This window comes from Crotalus tigris, unplaced genomic scaffold (genome assembly GCF_016545835.1).
Source record: "Crotalus tigris isolate CLP2741 ecotype Arizona unplaced genomic scaffold, ASM1654583v1 scf7180000024465.619267, whole genome shotgun sequence".
NCBI classification, from domain to species: domain Eukaryota; kingdom Metazoa; phylum Chordata; class Lepidosauria; order Squamata; family Viperidae; genus Crotalus; species Crotalus tigris.
The window spans coordinates 143,608-162,312 of NW_024100636.1; the positions used below are offsets into that span (position 1 = coordinate 143,608).

The 18,705-nt window shown below is 46.8% G+C and overlaps 1 protein-coding gene across 3 annotated transcripts in view; it reads left to right on the forward strand.

Moving 5' to 3' along the window:
* The first annotated feature begins 7,602 nt into the window (after positions 1-7,602).
* The window catches only part of SH3GL1 (SH3 domain containing GRB2 like 1, endophilin A2), a 71,972-nt gene continuing 60,869 nt past the window's right edge, over positions 7,603-18,705 (forward strand). For 2 of the 3 annotated variants that reach the window (XM_039332836.1, XM_039332837.1), the window contains exon 1: positions 7,604-8,586. In XM_039332836.1, the coding sequence (XP_039188770.1) occupies positions 8,542-8,586 (45 nt within the window). In that variant the 5' untranslated portion in view covers positions 7,604-8,541. Of the gene's footprint in view, positions 8,587-18,705 lie in introns of all 3 variants that reach the window. The other variant, XM_039332835.1, reaches the window with a different exon arrangement.

Sequence of the window (18,705 nt, forward strand, 5' to 3'; positions counted from 1 at the left end):
GGGAGTTCGGCCGACCTTCGCGCTCCGGCGCCCTGATAGGGCGGGACGCCGCGCCCACGTGACCCTGCCGGCTGTGCGCGAGGGAGGGAGGCGCGCGGAGGGAGCGGGAAGCGGCGGCTCCAGATCTCGCGAGAACAGCCCCGAACGGGACGCTCCGCCTGCCTCCACCTCTCCCAGGAGGCTGTAGAGATCCGGGTGAAAAAGCGACGCGTCTCTACTTCAGGTTCTGGAGAGGGGGAATGAAAGGTTGCGGGGGGGGGAAAGCCGGGCGCCCGCTGCTGGATTGCTTTGATCTTTCCAAATTTTCCAGAAAGGGGTTGTATTCCAAGACTTGGGAAAGGGGGGGGGGGACAATTAACCAGTGGAACGACCTGCCTCCAGAAGCTGTGAATGATCCACCGCTGCAAGTTTTTAAGAAGAGACAGGACAGCCGTTTGTCTGAAATGGTATACGGCAAGGTACGCAACCTTGGCTTTTTTATGACTCGTGGACTCCCAGAATTCTGGGAGTTGAAGTACACGAATCACAAAAGAGCCAAGGTTGCCTACCCCTGGTATAGGGTTTCCTGCCTGAGCAGGGGGTTGGACTAGATGATCTCCAAGACCCCTTCCAATTTTATTATTATTACTACTACTACTACTATTATCATCCCTGAAAGCTGAAGGCACATTTCATTTAACAGACTAATAGAATTGGAAGGGACCTTGGAGGTCTTCTAGTTCAACCCCCCTGCTCAAGCAAGAGACCCTATATACTATTTCAGACAAATGGTTGTCCAATCTCTTCTTAAAGATCTCCAGTGCTGGAGCATTCACAACTTCAAGAAGAGGCTAGACTGCCACTTGTCTGAGATGATATAGGGTTCTCCTGCTTAAGCGAGGGGCTGGACTAGAAGACCTCTAAGGTCCCTTCCAGCTCTATTCTATTCTGGAGGCAGGTGGTTCCACTGGTTAATTGTTCTGTCAGGAAGTTTCTCCTTAGTTCTAGGTTGCTTCTCTCCTTGATGAGTTTCCATCCGTTGCTTCTTGTCCTGCCTTCAGGGGCTTTGGAGAATAGCTTGACTGCCTCTTCTTTGGGGCAGCCCCTGAGATATTGGAAGACTGCTATCATGTCCCCCCTTGTCCTTCTCTTCATTAAACTAGACATACCCAATTCCAGCAACCGTTCCTTGTATGTTTTAGCCTCCAGTCCCCTGATCATCTTTGTTGCTCTTCTCTGAACTCAACATCTTTTGAGACTCTTTGGAAAGTTTCTCCCTTTTGATAGTTCTCATAGTATTACTTTTGTGAACTGTCAAGCTTCCTCTTTCTGCTGTGTATTCAAGATGGACAGTGATTAATATTTATATACATTTATATATAAGGGTGTAGGTATATACATACGTTGTATATAGCTTGTTAACGTGGGTTATGTATGAGCACACTTTTGAGAGCAGGTAACAATTTCATTTTTAATGTGTGCCAGTGTGCCCACAGTAGTAGTAGTAGTAATAAAATTGGAAGGGACCTTGGAGGTCTTCTAGTCCAACCCCCTGCTCAGGCAGGAAACCCTATACCATTTCAGACAAATGGTTGTCCAATCTCTTCTTTAAAACTTCCAGTGATAGAGCATTCACAGCTTCTGGAGGCAGGTTGTTCCACTGGTTAATTGTTCTCACTGTCAGGAAGTTTCTCCTTGGTTCTAGGTTGCTTCTCTCCTTGGTTAGTTTCCATCCGTTGCTTCTTTTCCTGCCTTCAGGCACTTTGGAGAATAGCTTGACTCCCTCTTCTTTGGGGCAGCCCCTGAGAAAACAACCCCAGTAAAAAATGACAATAGAGATAATTTTATTTTATAAATGACAATAAAGATTATCTTATAAGAGAAAACGTAGCCATTGTAGAATTTCCTCTCCCTTTCTGATATTGTACAAATAATAATAATAATAATAATAATAATAAAAATAAATAATAAAGTTGAAGGGACCTTGGAGGTCATCTAGTCCAACCCCCTGCTCAGGCAGGAAACCCTATACCATTTTGAACAAATGGCTGTGCAGTCTCTTCTTAAAAACTTCCAGTGTTGGAGCTTTCACAACTTCTGGAGGTAATCCTTGACGAAAACCACCACCGAGCCCAAAATTTACGTTGCTAAGCAAAACGGTCGTTAAATGAGGTTTGCCCCATTTTATGAATTTGCCGCTTTAATTCCGGCGCCCAAGGCTTTCCATCCTTCCTTTTTTAACTTTACCTCTATGGCTCAGTCCGCAGCCTGAAACTTGAAAGGGCAAAACAGTTGATTGGTCAAAATCTGATTGGTCAAAATCTGCTGCCTTCCTATTGGCCAGCGCAGAGACGCGTGCTCCTGATTGGTCGGAATGCAAAGTTTCTAAAGTGAAGCCAGAAAGTGGAATCTCCACGTTTCATTTCCCGATTAAATGAATGGTCTGCACGTGGATCCTTTATTGTGCTTACTGAGGAACCAAAGAAATTTTATTTTAGGGCTGGGGGGGGGGGGTCTTCAAACTTTTAAGACCTGTGGACTTCAACTCCCAGAATTCCTTAGCTAGCCATGTGGCTGAGGAATTCTGGGAGTGGAAGTCCACAAGTTTTAAAAGTTGCCTACTGAGGATTTGAAGGAGCTACGACCCGGGCGTCTTAAGTAACCATTCATGAAAATTCAGACTGGTATTAAAAAAAAAAAAAAAAAACCTAAGGAGTCTAACCACTTATTCTAAACCAGGGTGTAAATAAACCAGGTTTTAAAGGCTCCTCTATGAAGAGAGTCAGGGTAAGCAGACTCTAGGGAAGTGGTTCTCAACCTGTGGGTCGAGACCCCATTTGGGGTCGAACGACCATTTCACGGGGGTCGCCAAACAACGCAGTCCGCCATTTCCCCCCACCCTTTTCCTTAGCTGTGCTACTCCCTTTTATTCTATTGGCTTTTGAAAGCCAATAGAATAGACTCTCTTGAATAGAGTCTAATTCTATTGGCTTTCCAAAGCCAATAGGAATTGTCCAGGCTGTCTCTGCCCTGCTGAGCCCGCCAAAAGTCCCATTCTGCAAACGGTGCTGCACCAGTTGAGTAGTCCTCGACTTACGACCGATTGAGTAGTCCTCAACTTACGACCAGTTGGGGGTCGCGGCATTAAAAAGGTTGAGAACCACTGCTCTAGGGAGAAATAAGTCTCACTAATGGATTTATTTATTTATTTCTAAGTTTTATTATTATTGTTTTTAAACAGAGTTCAATAATAATCATTCAACAAAAAAAGTCTTGTCTGAATATCTTATTCGTTAATCCAAATTAAATTCCTAATCCCTAAATCTTTTCTCTAACCATGGATAAAATAGGTCCCAAGTTTGAAAATATTCTTTCTCTTCTTTTTTCTTTCAACCTTAAAGTAAGTCTGTCCATTTCCGCACAATCTAATATTTTTTTGATTATTTCTTCTTCTGGTGGCATTTCTTCGTTCTCCCAATATCGTGCAAATATAATTCTCGCCACTGTTATCACACGTAGAATCAAATATGTACTTTGCTTATCAAGTTTTTCTGGCATTATACCTAGTTAAAAAAAAATATCAGATTTATAGTCTATGTATTTCTCTTAACATTTTTTCTAATCAGTATGTATTACTGTCCCATATCTCCTTGCTTTAACACATGTCCACCACATATGATAATAAGGTACTCACTCATGGGTTTAATTTCAGGGCATCCTGTTTAATACATGTTTGCAATTTTTTAATTAATGTTGCTGGGTACCCCTGGAGGAGGCAGGTAATGTCATGAGCTGAGGGCTGTCTTTTATGGCCTGGATTTGGTGAAAGTCAAATAAAAATCTAAAAGTCACCCATGAAATCGCTGTCTTTTTTGTATATATTTTATTAATTATTCTAGGGTTAGGGTTAGGGTTTTTTTAAATAACATATCTTAATGGTTAGCAAACAGCATCTGGGTTCACGTATTTAAAAGATAAATAAGGGTTAATTTCTATAATATCATAATCAATATGTTAGTTAATCGCTCAATAATCTACTTCTTACTAGTATATATTCAATGTTACATAGTACATATCACGTTCCTTTCTTTCTAATTTACTTTTCTAGCCATTGGTAAAAATTGTCCCATATCCTAAAGTACACTGAGTCTTCTTTCTCTTTTCTCTTTAATGTCAATCTGTCCATTTCTGCACAGTCTAATATTTTCTTAATTAGTTCTTCCTCAGTTGGTAAGTTTTCATTTTTTCAATATTGTTGTTGTTAGTTGCAAAGTTGTGTCCGACCCATCGCGACCCCATGGACAACATTCCTCCAGGCCTTCCCGTCCTCTACCATCTTCTGGAGTCCATTGAAGCTCACGCCTACTGCTTCAGTGACTCCATCCAGCCACCTCCTTCTCTGTCGTCCCCTTCTTCTCTTGCCCTCCATCTTTCCCAGCATCAGGCTCTTCTCCAGTGAGTCCTTCCTTCTCATTAGGTGGCCAGAGTACTTGAGTTTCCACTTCAGGATCTGGCCTTCTAAAGAGCAGTTGGGGTTGATCTCCTCCAGGACTGACTGGTTGGATCGCCTTGCAGTCCAGGGGACTCGCAGGAGTCTTCTCCAGCACCGTAGTTCAATATTGGGCAAATACAATTCTTGCTGCAGTTAATACATGTAAAATTAAGTATATGCAATCTTTCTCATGGTTTCCTCCTATTATGCCTAAAGAAACAGTTCTAGCTTGGTCTATACTTTTTTAAAGTCGCTGCCTTTTCCTGTCAAAATCGGCTTCTTCAGTTGACTGCCATTCTGTAGAAGTCTTGCTGACACTGACATAATAAAGATAAGATTACTTTTCTTCACCATCATTTAGCCACCGTCTATCCACAGCAGGATGAAGGCTTCTTCTGCCAATCTAGACGATCCCGAGCTTCCTTTTGCCAATTGGGCTTGTAATGCCCAATCGATCCATCTTGCTTAAGGTCTCTTTCATGGATGCTTTTGATCCAGTGGGATCCATTCTGTGACTGTGAAGATGTTGAGACTCTAGAAAGAGTACAGAGAAGAGCAACAAAGATGATCAGGGGACTGGAGGTTAAAACATAGAAAGAATGGTTGCTGGAATTGGGTCTGTCTAGTTTAATGAAGAGAAGGACGAGGGGAGACAGGATAGCCGTGTTCCGGTATCTCAGGGGCTGCCCCAAAGAAGAGGGAGTCAAGCTATTCTCCAAAGTGCCTGAAGGCAGGACAAGCAACACATGGAAACTCATCAAGGAGAGAAGCAACCTGGAACTAAGGAGAAACTTCCTGACAGTTAGAACAATTAATCAGTGGAACAACCTGCCTCCAGAAGTTGTGAATGCTCCAACACTGGAAGTTTTTAAGATGAAACTGGACAGCCATTTGTCTGAAATGGTATAGGGCAGTGGTTCTCAACCTTTTTAATGCCGCGACCCACAACTGGTCGTAAGTCAACCCACTCAACTGGTGCAGCACTGTTAATTCTTAATTCTCTGCTTCGAGATTCCTTGGCATTTTGGCCAGGATCCCTTTTCTTGGAGCGCTGGTGTTCTTCAACCGCCTCAGCACCAGGCTCAGATCCGAATCGGGCACGACACACTCTTCCAGAAAACCGGAAAGATACTGTGTGCGGATGTCTCGTGCATCCCATTATTGCATGCCCCCCAAATAAATCCATAAAATGAAACTGCAGGGATTTGTTTAGGTCAGGCGTGTTAAACTGCTGGCCCGCGGGCCGGATGCATCATAGCGAAACCACGCCCACCCCATTGCCGGCAATGGAAAAAAAGTCACATACATCACATGACATTGCAAGTTTGACACCCCTGGTCTAGGCAGTCCCCAGGACACAGCACTGACTTGAAGGTGCATGCACAGATACACACACATACAAATATCTCATGAACATGCACTCTTAAGTGTCACATACAGTAGTCCTTGATTAATAGTAATAATAATAATAATAATAATAGTACCAATAATAGTACCAATAGTAATAGGCGGCTTGAGTGCAATCCCAACACAACTGGAGCACCAATTGAACACCATCCGCATTGACAAATTCGCCATTAGTCAATGGCAAAAGGCAGCCTTACTAGGAACTGCTTCCATCCTGCGACGATATCTGTAATACCATCAAACATCCACATCTGCCTATCCCAGGTCCTTGGGAAGGACTTGATAGGTAGACAAAAATGCCAAATCCAGTCTGAACATCTGGCTGACTGTGCAATGATTAATGATAATAATAATAATAATAATAAAGTTGGAAGAGACCTTAGAGGTCATCTAGTCCAACCCCCTGCTCAGGCAGGAAACCCTATACCATTTCAGACAAATGGCTGTCCAGTCTCTTAGTTTAACCTTTATTGCCACTTTTTATGATGGGCACACATTAAACATGAAATTTAGTTGCTTGCTCTCCAAGAGTGCACATACATAACACACATTTAAAGCATGCTATGTATACAACATATGTATAGATCTACACCCTCACATGTAAGTAACATATAAAGTGTTGGAGCATTCACTGCTTCTGGAAGCAAGTTGTTCCACCGGTTAATTGTTCTCACTGTCAAGAAGTTTCTCCTTAATTCTTAGGCTGCTTCTCTTCTTGATGAGATTCCATCCGTTGTTTCTTTTTTTTCATCCGTTGCTTCTTGTCCTGCCTTCAGGAGCTTTGGAGAATAGCTTGACTCCCTCTTCTTTGTGGCAGCCCCTGAGATATTGGAAGACTGCTATCATGTCCCCCCTCGTCCTTCTCTTCGTTAAAGGAGACATAACCAATTCCAGCAACCGTTCCTTCTATGTTTTAGCCTCCAGTTCCCTGATCCTCTTTGTTGCTCTTCTCTGCCCTCTTTCTAGAGTCTCAACATCTTTTTTACATCATGGTGAACAAAATCGAGTCCAATATTTCCATTGCTGATACAGTTAAGTGAGCTTTGCCCCATTTTATGACCTTTCTTGCCAGTTGTTAAGTGAATCCCTGCAGTTGTTAAGTTAGTAACACGGTTGTTAAGTGAATCTGGCTTTCCCGTTGATTTTGCTTGCCCAAGGGTCGCAAATGGGGATTGCGTGACCTTGGGACACAACAGTGGTCATAAGTATGAGCCAGTTGTCCAGTGTCTCAATTTTGATCACATGATCATGGGGTGCCTAAAAAGGTCGTAAGTGTGAAAAATGGTCACAAGTTAGTTTTTTTTCCCACTGCTGTTGTAACTTTGAACGGTCACTAAACGAACTATTGTAAGTCGAGGCCTACCAGTATAGGGTTTCCTGCTTGAGCAGGGGGTTGGACTAGAAGACCTCCGAAGTCCCTTCCCACTGGCTTATTCTGTTATTCTGTCCTAAAACACGTGGCTGGGCGGACTGCAAATAGAATAATACCGCCCCAACTGTGCATTGTGGGTTAAAAGCGCTAGGGGGCGCTCTGGCGCTTTCCTTGATGCTCTCTCTGCCCCTCGCGAAGGGACGCGAATATAGACGCGAACGCTCTATCCTTTATTTATCTATGGTGGAAAGCGTGGAACCGGATCCTCTTTTTTTCCTCCTCCCTCCCGCTCTGGCTTTTTTAAATGGAATCCCTCCGCCGAGGGACATAAGAGCGTTTTTGCGCAGGCGCAGAGGGGGACGGAACTGGGCAAACGGGCCGTGTAGCATCCCGAGGGGCGCGGAGGGCGAGCGGGGCTGAGCTCGGAGCTCCGCGGGAGCCGAAGGGCGTCGTTCGTCTCCCTCCTTCCCCTTTGTCCCCGCCCGTTGGTCCGTCTGCTCCGGGAGCTACTTTGTGTGTCCCTCCGCCCTCCCTTCTCCTCCCTCCGCCCCGTCTGCTCTCCTCCTGCTTCCCTTTCTCGTTCCCTCTCTTCGGCTGCCCTTCTCGGGGAAAGGAAGAAGGGGAAAAAGGGACAACTCCCACCCTCCCTGCTCAAAACATCATTTTCAAGCCTTTAAGCCGGCTCCTCCGCCCGCCGGAGGGCTCTGCTCTCCTTTGGCCTCGTTGAGGACTAGTCTCTTGAGCCGGTTCAAACCGCCAGCCAGTTTTGATTTGGGGGCAGTGGCTGCCTTTCTCGGCTTCTTAAAACAGCCCCTCTCAGCCAGGCAGTCTCCCTCTGTCTTTGGCAGAGCCCCCCCCCCATTCGAAGCTTCTCCGTGGTTTTTGGCATTTAAATTGGGGGTTTTTTTGGCTGTTTTTTGCCCTTGAGCAGGGAGAGCTGGTTCATTGGGGAAGGGGCTGCTTTGGTGCTCCTGGGCTGCTCTGATCCAGACCCCAGCCTCTTTTGTGGGGGCCACCCTGTATTCTCCCCAAGGCTAGAGTATCTCTCCTGGGTGGCCAGGATCTGCCTGACACCCCCCACCCCTGCCCTGCCTGGCTGCTGACCCCTTCATGCCAGTGCTGGGATCCTCCTGCCCCACTTTTTCTGCCCCCCTCTGATCTTTTTCTGCCCCCCTCTGATCTTTTTCTCCCCCACACACACCAGCCCACCATCGCCTTGCCCCAAATTGGGGTCCAGCTTCCTCAGCAGACTCCGGCGGAAATCCCGAGGACCATCCTCTTCCTCCTCATCATGTCTGTGGCAGGGTTGAAGAAGCAGTTCTACAAAGCCAGCCAGGTGAGCAAAAGAGACATTCCAGATGTGGCGGCTGAGATTTTTTTTCCAGATGTTCGGCTGTTTTCTTCCTGAAAAAAAAACAAACCCCATACTCGACTCTATTGCCCTCTTGCTCGTTTGGACGGACGGGGTGACTTTTCCAAACCGTGGTTTGCTGGAATGGGGAGGGTGGGGGGGGGAGAATCTGGTCTTGGGATGGGCCACCAGGATCTAAAGCTCTTGTTTTGCAAAAAAAAAAAAAAGTTAAGTTTGGTTGTGTCTGTGTGCCAGTGGTCTTTGTGTAGCTGCAGTCGGGCCCAAGAGGGGATGGGGTGAAATATTTGGTGAAATGTGTCTTGAACCCCATAAATATCCTGAATTGCCTCAGTGCAGCTTTCAAACAGGTTTGTCAATACACCTGCAACCTGTTTCCTGTCAGGGAATGCTGGTGATTTGTGACACAAACAGTAACTTGGCAGTGAGAATTCAAATTTTTCCACGGCGCTGTGTAAAGCTTACAAGGGGTTGTTTGGGCAGAGGAGAGACAGCTAGGCACGGTTCATTTTGCAAAGCAGCTGAATTATTATTTGGGACCCTCTCTGCACAAAAGGGGGGGGGGAAACCACAATCACTTGTGTGAAATGGTGTTTCCAAGTCTAAGCGGTGAACTCTAAATGGCTCTTTTGAGACAAGTTTTCTAAGAATTGGGGCGGTATTAGCGATGCGCCAAAGTTCTGTTGTGATGAATTTATTTGTTTATATCCCGACTTTTATTATTTCGACAAATGACTCAAGATGGCAAACGTCCCTAGTTTTAGTTGGGATTAAAGAATCCCAGCACTGTTTCTTCCTGTTATTTTCATCACAACTACCACAACTTTGGGGCGGAGTGGGCTGAGAGAGAGAAGGGTTGACTCAAAGTCACCCAGCTGGTTTGCATTCCTAACCCTAGAACTCACCGTCTCCTGGTGATTGGCCCAAAGTCACCCAGCCGGCTTTCATGCCTAAGGCGGGACTAGAACTCACCGTCTCCTGGTGATTGGCCCAAAGTCACCCAGCCGGCTTTCATGCTTAAGGCTGGACTAGAACTCACTGTCCCCTGATGATTGGCCCAAAGTCACCCAGCCGGCTTTCATGGCTAAGGCGGGACTAGAACTCACCGTCCCCTGGTGATTGGCCCAAAGTCACCCAGCTGGCTTTCATGCTTAAGGCGGGACTAGAACTCACCGTCCCCTGATGATTGGCCCAAAGTCACCCAGCCGGCTTTCATGCCTAAGGCGGGACTAGAACTCACCGTCTCCTGGTGATTGGCCCAAAGTCAACCAGCCGGCTTTCATGCCTAAGGCGGGACTAGAACTCACCGTCTCCTGGTGATTGACCCACCCAGCCAGCTTTCATGCCTAAGGCGGGACTAGAACTCACCGTCCCCTGGTGATTGGCCCAAAGTCACCCAACTGATACCTAAGATGGAACTAGAATTCACTGTCTCCTGGTGATTGGCACAGTCACCCAGTCATCTTTCATGCTTAAGACAGGACTAGAACTGGCCCTCTCCTGGAGTTTCGCCCAAAAGTCACCCAGCTGGCTTTCCTGCCTAAGGCGGAACTAGAACTCGCGGCCTCCCACTTTCTAGCTTGGTGCTTTAACCAGTAGACCAGATTGGTTCTCATCTGGATCATAAATGTAGCCCTTCGTTATTTTGGGGAAGGTTATGGAGATGAAAACACGGATCGGAAGCTGGGGTGATGTGGGGCATCTGTCTTAATAATAATAATAAAGTTGGAAGGGACCTTGGAGGTCATCTAGTCTTTGTGGTGTTTATTTGTAGCCATAAGTTCAGGCTGTCCGAAGTTCCTTCCGGATGGGTAGAAAGAATGCCAAGGAAGGCGTGTCATTCGCTTTCTAACCAATAAGTATTTTGGGAGGGTGAGGTTATTATTTTTTTTTTGAACAGGCGAGTCTCCCGTGGCAACCATTTTGTGAGTGCGCCCGCGACATGCTCAGTGGCAAATGGGCTCTAAACGGACTCCTTCCCCTGCCTCCTCCTTCTTCTTCTTCGCACCCTGCCGTCCCTGGGCAGGCTTAAAACACCATTTGCTGATTTTGGGTCTCCCAAGGATGCCAAGCCTACCATTTTGTCTGAAAGGGCCCCCATGAAATGCAAGCTTGTTTTTTTAATCACGTGCAGCAAAGTCTTTGAAGCTTCTCTGCAAGACACCTCAGTAATCCTTTTGTCAGCCCTGTGAGGAAGATTGCTATAATTATTTCTACATTGAAAATTGTGTGTGTGGGGGGAGAGAGAGAGAGAGAGAGAGAGAAGGAGGAGGAGGGGAGAGGGGGAGAGAGAACAGTGGAGAGAGAAGGAGAGGGAGAGAGGGGGGAGAGGAGGGACAGGGAAAGAAGGAGAGGGAGAGAGGAGGGAGAGGGGGAAGAGAAAGAAAGAGGGAAAGAAGGAGGAGGGAGAGAAGGAGAGGGGGAAAGGAGAGGGAGGGAGAGGGAAAGAAGGTGAGGGAGAGGGAGGGAAAGAAGGGAGAGAAGGATAGAAGGAAGGAGAGGGAAAGAAGGAGAGGAGAGGGGGAAGAGAAAGAGGGAAAGAAGGAGGAGGAAGGAGAGAAGGAGAGGGGGAAAGGAGAGAAGGGGAGAGGAGAAGGAGGGAAAGAAGGAGGGAAGGAGAGAGGGAGGGAGAGGGAAAGAAGGAGAGGAGAGGGGGAAGAGAAAGAGGGAAAGAAGGAGAAAGGAGAGGGGGAAAGGAGAGAGGGGAGAAGGAGAGGGAGAGGGAAAGAAGGTGAGGGGGAGAGGAGAGGGAGGGAAAGAAGGAGGGAGAGAGGGAGGGAGAGGGAAAGGAGAGAAGAGGGGGAAGAGAAAGAGGGAAAGAAGGAGATGGAGGGGGAAAGGAGAGGGAGGGAGAGGGAAAGAAGGTGAGGGGGAGAGGAGAGGGAGGGAAAGGAGGGAGAGAGGGAAGGAGAGGGAAAAGGAGAGGAGAGGGGGAAGAGAAAGAGGGAAAGAAGGAGAAAGGAGAGGGGGAAAGGAGAGAGGGGAGAAGGAGAGGGAGAGGGAAAGAAGGTGAGGGGGAGAGGAGAGGGAGGGAAAGAAGGAGGGAGAGAGGGAAGGAGAGAGGGAGGGAGAGGGAAAGGAGAGAAGAGGGGGAAGAGAAAGAGGGAAAGAAGGAGATGGAGGGGGAAAGGAGAGAGGGAGGGAGAGGGAAGAAGGTGAGGGGGAGAGGAGAGGGAGGGAAAGGAGGGAGAGAGGGAAGGAGAGGGAAAAGGAGAGGAGAGGGGGAAGAGAAAGAGGGAAAGAAGGAGATGGAGGGAGAGAAGGAGAGGGAAAGGAGAGAGGGAGGGAGAGGGAAGAAGGTGAGGGGGAGAGGAGAGGGAGGGAGAGAAGGAGGGAGAGAGGGAAGGAGAGAGGGAGGGAGAGGGAAAAGGAGAGGAGAGGGGGAAGAGAAAGGGAAAGAAGGAGAAGGAGGGAGAAAAGGAGAGGGGGAAAGGAGAGAGGGGAGAAGGAGAGGGAGGGGAGAGGGAGAGAAGGAGAGGGAGGGAGAGGGAAAGAAGGAGCGAGGAGAGGGGAAGAGAAAGGGAAAGAAGGAGAAGAAGGGGGAAAGGAGAGGGAGGGAGGGAGAGGGAAAGAAGGTGAGGGGGAGAGGAGAGGGAGGGAAAGAGGGAGAGAGGGAAGGAGAGGGAAAAGGAGAGGAGAGGGGGAAGAGAAAGAGGGAAAGAAGGAGAAGGAGGGGAAAGGAGAGAGGGGAGAGGAGGGGGAGAGGAGAGGAGGAGAGAAAGGGAGAGAGGGAAGAGGGAGAGAAAGGGAAAGAAGGAGAGGAAGAGGGAAAGAGGAGAGAAAGACAAGGAGTGGGAGAGGAGAGGAGTGAAGGAGGAGAGAGAGAGAGGAGGGAGAGGGAAGGGGGAGAGGAGAAAGAAAGACAGAGAAGGAGAGAGAAAGAGGAGAGGGGGAGAGAGGGAGAGAAAGACGGGGGGGGGGAGAGAGAGCGTGCAAAGGCATTCCAATGGAGGTTTGGCCCTGTGTTTTTAAGAAGCGACAGGGCAGACGGGGGGGGGGGGCTATTTTGAAGCAAAATACATTCATTTCCATCAATATCTAAAAATATTCCCGCCCCTCCGGTTGTTGGTGTTCTGCACGTAGACATTTAGAGCCCGTGTGCCGCCTGCAGATACGACAATGCCGCATTGCCAGAGCCATGAACTTCTGCTTTCCAGAGAAAAATTAGGCAATAGAGGAGCCATCCCTCCACGTGGGGCTTACGGACGAGCACCGTGTGGTGTATAGTCCTCGTTCCAGACACTCGCTTTTAAACTCTTGCTTTCTGCCCTGTTCTCCTCAGAAGCCCTTTTCGGCAAGTAAAGAGTTTTCGCCATCTTTGCAAGTTGATTTCTGCAAATATCTAAACTTCCTCAAAATGCTGCTCAACTTCGGCAACTTTTAAGATGGGTGGACTTCTGGGAGTGGAGGCTGAATGGAGAATTCTGGGAATTGAAGTTCGCAACTGCTGGCTGGGGAATTCTGGGAGTTGAAGTCCACAGATGCTGGCTGGGGGATTCTGGGAGTTGAAGTCCACAGATGCTGGCTGGGGGATTCTGGCAGTTGAAGTCCACAGATGCTGAATACAGAATTCTGGGAGTTGAAGTCCACAAATGCTGGCTGGGGGATTCTGGGAGTTGAAGTTCACCCATCACCCATCATAAAGTTGCCGAACTATTGACTATTGACCATGTGATATAACAACACTTTAAAAAATGAATCATTGGGACACTGGCAGAAATAATGCCAAATCTTTGCGAAGGCAAAATAAAATGTTGGATTGTGTCTCCTGTTTTGCAGACTACCCACGGTAGGTTGAGATTCTCTGTCGCTACAGTGGCTTTGAACTCAGGGCTCGCTGCTACAAGTCTTGATATACTGAACTGCAATATTTTGTAAATCCACCTCCCCTGTAACCACAATAGTAGCATTTTCTAAGCCATCTCGGGATTTTGTAGTGCTTAGCCAGGTGCTTCGCGTGTGGTGAAAGTGTTTTCCCAAATCTTTCCTTTTCTCTCTCCTGCCTCCATCCTGTGTCCAAATTATTCCAAAGCTACAGATAGGGGAGGACAAGAGGACAGATCTTATTCTGCAAGAGATTGGACCATGCCAAAGTGCATGCATTGTATAATATGAGTCATTATTCCTAATTCGCCAAAAGGCAAAATTAAGGTTTTTCTCGGGTCTTTACACAATTGCTTGCATATATTTGCACCCCCAAGTAGGAGGTGCAGAAAAGAGTTCCAGGGAATTGTCGTCATCTCCTCCTCCTCCTCCTCCTCCTCCTCCTCCTCCTCCTCCCCACAAACATTACTCCCTTCTAGCAAGGATGATGTTACCTAGTTGGGTCATGAAACGTCTGCAAGAAAACAAGCAAGCTCAGAGAGCACCAAGGACCCCACAGTCCCCTTCTCTTCCTCCTCCGACAGGTAGTCCTCAACTTACAACCATGTGTTTAATGCCCATTCAAAGTTACAACGGCAGTGAAGAAAGGGATTTGCAATCGATTCTCACGCTTAACCACCCCTTGCAGCATCTCCACGATCAGGTGATCGAAATTCAGGCCCTTGCCAACCGGCCTGCATTTAGGACGGCTACAGCATCCCAGGGTTGTGTGATTGTCGCTCGCGGCCTTCTCAGTCGGCTTCCGACAAGCAAAGTCAACGGGGGGGGGAGCAGGGGGAAAGCCAGATTCACTTAACGGCCCCGTGGCTCATTTAACGTCTGCAGCGATTCGCTTAGTACGCCTGGCCAAACGGTCGTCGAATCGGGCCGGGCTCGCTGGGCCACTGCCTCGCTCAGTCGTGGAAATTCTGCTCCCAGCTGGTCGTAAGCCGAGGACCTCCTATCTATAAGCTGAACTGAGCCGGTCTGCGCCAGCCTTTTTTTTTTTTTTTTCCCCTGTTGCTGTCTTGTCTCTTCTAAATTTGTTTTCTCCTCCCTCCCTGGGGAAGCACCTTCTGTCAGGTGTCTCTGTTTCACGTCCCAATCAATAAGCGGGCTCTCTCGAGTCTTCAATTATTCAGCAGAGGGCGAAAGTTCCCACCGGAGACGACAACACACTGTCGGGTGCCAGACGGGAGGGTTGATCTGTGCCTCTATTCCAGTGGTTCTCAACCTGTGGGTCGGGACCCCATTTGGGGTCGAACGACCATTTCACGGGGTCGCCAAACAACGCAGTCTGCCATTTTTTCCCCCTTTTCCTTAGCTGTGCTACTCCCTTTTATTCTATTGGCTTTTGAAAGCCAATAGAATAGACTCTCTTGAATAGAGCCTAATTCTATTGGCTTTCAAGAGCCAATCGGAATTGTCCAGGCTGTCTCTGCCCTTCTGAGCCCGCCAAAAGTCCCATTCTGCAAACGGTGCTGCACCAGTTGAGTAGTCCTCGACTTACGACCGGTTGGGGGTCGCGGCATTAAAAAGGTTGAGAACCACTGCTCTATTCGCAGTGGTGACCTCCATAGTTGATTCCTCCAGTGTAGTAATTGCGCTCCTGTGCCCAGACCGGAGACCTTGATTGGCACCGAGCTCAGCAGCTAAGCTGGTCTCTGGAAGAGTTCAAAAAGGAGGGGATGTTATGCGTTGATTTTTATTTAGTTGTTGTGTGTGTGTGTGTGTGTGTGTGTGTGTGTGTCAGGCCTTTTTACAAATAACGCTAGGCGGCCGACATAGTCAAGACACTTTCCTACTCCTGTTTTCCCCACAACAACAACCCTGTGGGTTGGGTTGAGAGGGAGGGACTGGCCCAAAGTCACTCAGCAAGTTTTCATGCCTAAGGAGGGATTAGAACTTGCCGTCTCCTGGTGATTGGCCCAAAATCACCCAGCTGGCTTTTATGCCTAAGGCGGGACTAGAACTCACCATCTCCTAGTGATTGGCCCCAAGTCACCCAGCCGCCTTTTATGCCTAAAGTGGGACTAGAATTCCCTGTCTCCTGGTGATTGGCCCCAAGTCACCCAGCCGGCTTTCATGCCTAAGGAGGGATTAGAACTCACCATCTCCTGATGATTGGCCCCAAGTCACCCAGCCAGCTTTTATGCCTAACGTGGGACTAGAATTCCCTGTCTCCTGGTGATTGGCCCCAAGTCACCCAGCTGGCTTTCATGCCTAAGGAGGGACTAGAATTCCCAGTCTCCTGGTGATTGGTTCAAAGTCTCCCAGCTGGCTTTCATGCCTAAGGCCGGACTAGAACTCACCCTCTCCTGGTGATTGGCCCAAGGTCACCCAGCCAGCTTTTATGCCTAAAGTAGGACTAGAATTCTCAGTTTCCTGGTGATTGGTCCAAAGTCTCCCAGCTGACTTCCATCCCTAAGGCCGGACTAGAACTCACCATCTCCTGGTGATTGGCCCGAGATCTCCCAGCTGGCTTTCCTTCCTAGACTGGTATTAGAACTCACAGTCTCCCAGTTTCTAGCCTGGTTCCTCTTAACCAAACGGGTTCTCTTATACTGGAAGTACACGCTTGGCACCAGCTGAAGGGCAAATCCTGAAGAATAATTTGAAAGTCCAGCACAATTTATGCCTGCATGACTTTGGAGATTTTTTTTTTCTCTCTCTCTACCTTTCCTTAATCCAGTGGTTCTCAACCTGTGGGTCGGGACCCCATTTGGGGTCAAACGACCATTTCACGGGGGTCGCCAAACAACGCAGTCCACCATTTTTTCCCCCTTTTCCTTAGCTGTGCTACTTCCTTTTATTCTATTGGCTTTTGAAAGCCAGTAGAATAGACTCTATTCAAGAGAGTCTAATTCTATTGGCTTTCAATAGCCAATAGGAATTGTCCAGGCTGTCTCTGCCCTGCTGAGCCTGCCAAAAGTCCCAGTCTGCAAACGGGGCTGCACCAGTTGAGTAGTCCTCGACTTACGACCGGTTGAGTAGTCCTCGACTTATGACCAGTTGGGGGGTGCGGCATTAAAAAAATTGTGAACCACTGCCTTAATCTCTCCTTTTCCTTGACGTTGTCTGAAGGGGCTCCCCAATGTTAATTAATTCCTCATGATTAGCATTGCTCCTGGTTTTCTGAAAATCTGTTCCCCGCTGGGTTGTATCCTGTCTCTGGCTTTTGAACGTGTTTTTAAGGAACAGGCCACTTAGTGCAGGGATTTAGTTATCAGCTTAACTGCTTTTGTTATCAGCTTTTATTGTGGCTCTAGGGCAGTGGTTCTCAACCTTTTTAATGCCGCGATCCCCAACCGGTCATAAGTCAAGGACTACTCAACCGGTCGTAAGTCGAGGACTACTCAACGGGTGCAGCACTGTTTGCAGAATGGGACTTTTGGCAGGCTCAGCAGGGCAGAGACAGCCTGGACAATTCCTATTGGCTTTTGAAAGCCAATAGAATTAGACTCTATTCAAGAGAGTCTATTCTATTGGCTTTCAAAAGCCAATGGAATAAAAGGGAGTAGCACAGCTAAGGAAAAGGGGAAAAAAATGGCGGACTGCGTTGTTTGGTGACCCCCGTGAAATGGTCGTTCAACCCCAAATGGGGTCCCAACCCACAGGTTGAGAACCACTGCTCTAGGGGTTATTTGTGTATCTCTCTGTTTCTGTGTGTGTGTGTGTATGGGTGTGTAAGTGTGCGAATTGTGAGGAGACCCCAGCAATCAATCAATGACTGAATAGGTTTAATAAATAAAAACGGGGTTCCCGTTATATTTTGCAGCTTTTTCTAAAAAAATCCCGATAACGATCGTTTTCTTTCTTTTGCATACCATTTTTATTTGAAGTTTTAAGAGCACTAAGAAAAAGGAATGTCATTTCCGACTTTGGGTTTGTCTGTTTTTCCCTGAGTTAGAAACAGGGAAAAATGAAAAAAAGTAGAAATAGCAGGGAAAGCTAATAGGAAGGAAAACAGAACCAGGCCACAAAAAAAGAGAGAGAATGATATAAAGAGAGGGCTTCCAGTATTCTTCACAGCAGCTCTAAGTTCAGTTATATTTAATATTATAAACTTACTTTAAACACTCATTGTTTGTTTTTTTTAATGAAAGCTTACTCTCTTTCTCTCTTTTTCTCTCTCTCATTTTCATTCTCTCTCATTCTGTCATCTTTTCTTTTTTTTATTCTCATTCTCTCTCATTCTCTCTCACTCTTTCTCTCTTTTTCTCTCCCTCTTTCTCATTTTCTCTCTCATTCTGTCATCTTCTCTTTTTCATTCTCATTCTCTCTCATTCTCCCTCATTCTCTCTCACTCTTTCTCTCTTTTTCTCTCCCTCATTCTTATTTTCTCTCTCATTCTGTCATCTTTTCTTTTTCATTCTCATTCTCTCTCTTTCTCCCTCATTCTCCCTCACTCTTTCTCTCTTTTTCTCTCCCTCATTCTTATTTTCTCTCTCATTCTGTCATCTTTTCTTTTTTTATTCTCATTCTCTCTCTTTCTCCCTCATTCTCCCTCACTCTTTCTCTCTTTTTCTCTTCCTCATTCTCATTTTCTCTCTCATTCTGTCATCTTCTCTTTTTCATTCTCATTCTCTCTCATTCTCCCTCATTCTCTCTCACTCTTTCTCTCTTTTTCTCTCCCTCATTCTTATTTTCTCTCTCATTCTGTCATCTTTTCTTTTTTTATTCTCATTCTCTCTCATTCTCTCACTCTTTCTCTCTTTTTCTCTCCCTCATTCTCATTTTCTCTCTCATTCTGTCATCTTCTCTTTTTCATTCTCATTCTCTCTCATTCTCCCTCATTCTCCCTCACTCTTTCTCTCTTTTTCTCTCCCTCATTCTTATTTTCTCTCTCATTCTGTCATCTTTTCTTTTTTTATTCTCATTCTCTCTCATTCTCTCACTCTTTCTCTCTTTTTCTCTCCCTCATTCTCATTTTCTCTCTCATTCTGTCATCTTCTCTTTTTCATTCTCATTCTCTCTCATTCTCCCTCATTCTCTCTCACTCTTTCTCTCTTTTTCTCTCCCTCATTCTTATTTTCTCTCTCATTCTGTCATCTTTTCTTTTTTTATTCTCATTCTCTCTCTTTCTCCCTCATTCTCCCTCACTCTTTCTCTCTTTTTCTCTTTCATTCTCTCTCCTATTCTCTTCATTCTCTTTCATTCTATCATTTTTCCTCTTTTATTTTCTTTCTTTCTTTCATTCATTCATTCTTATTCTGTCTCTTT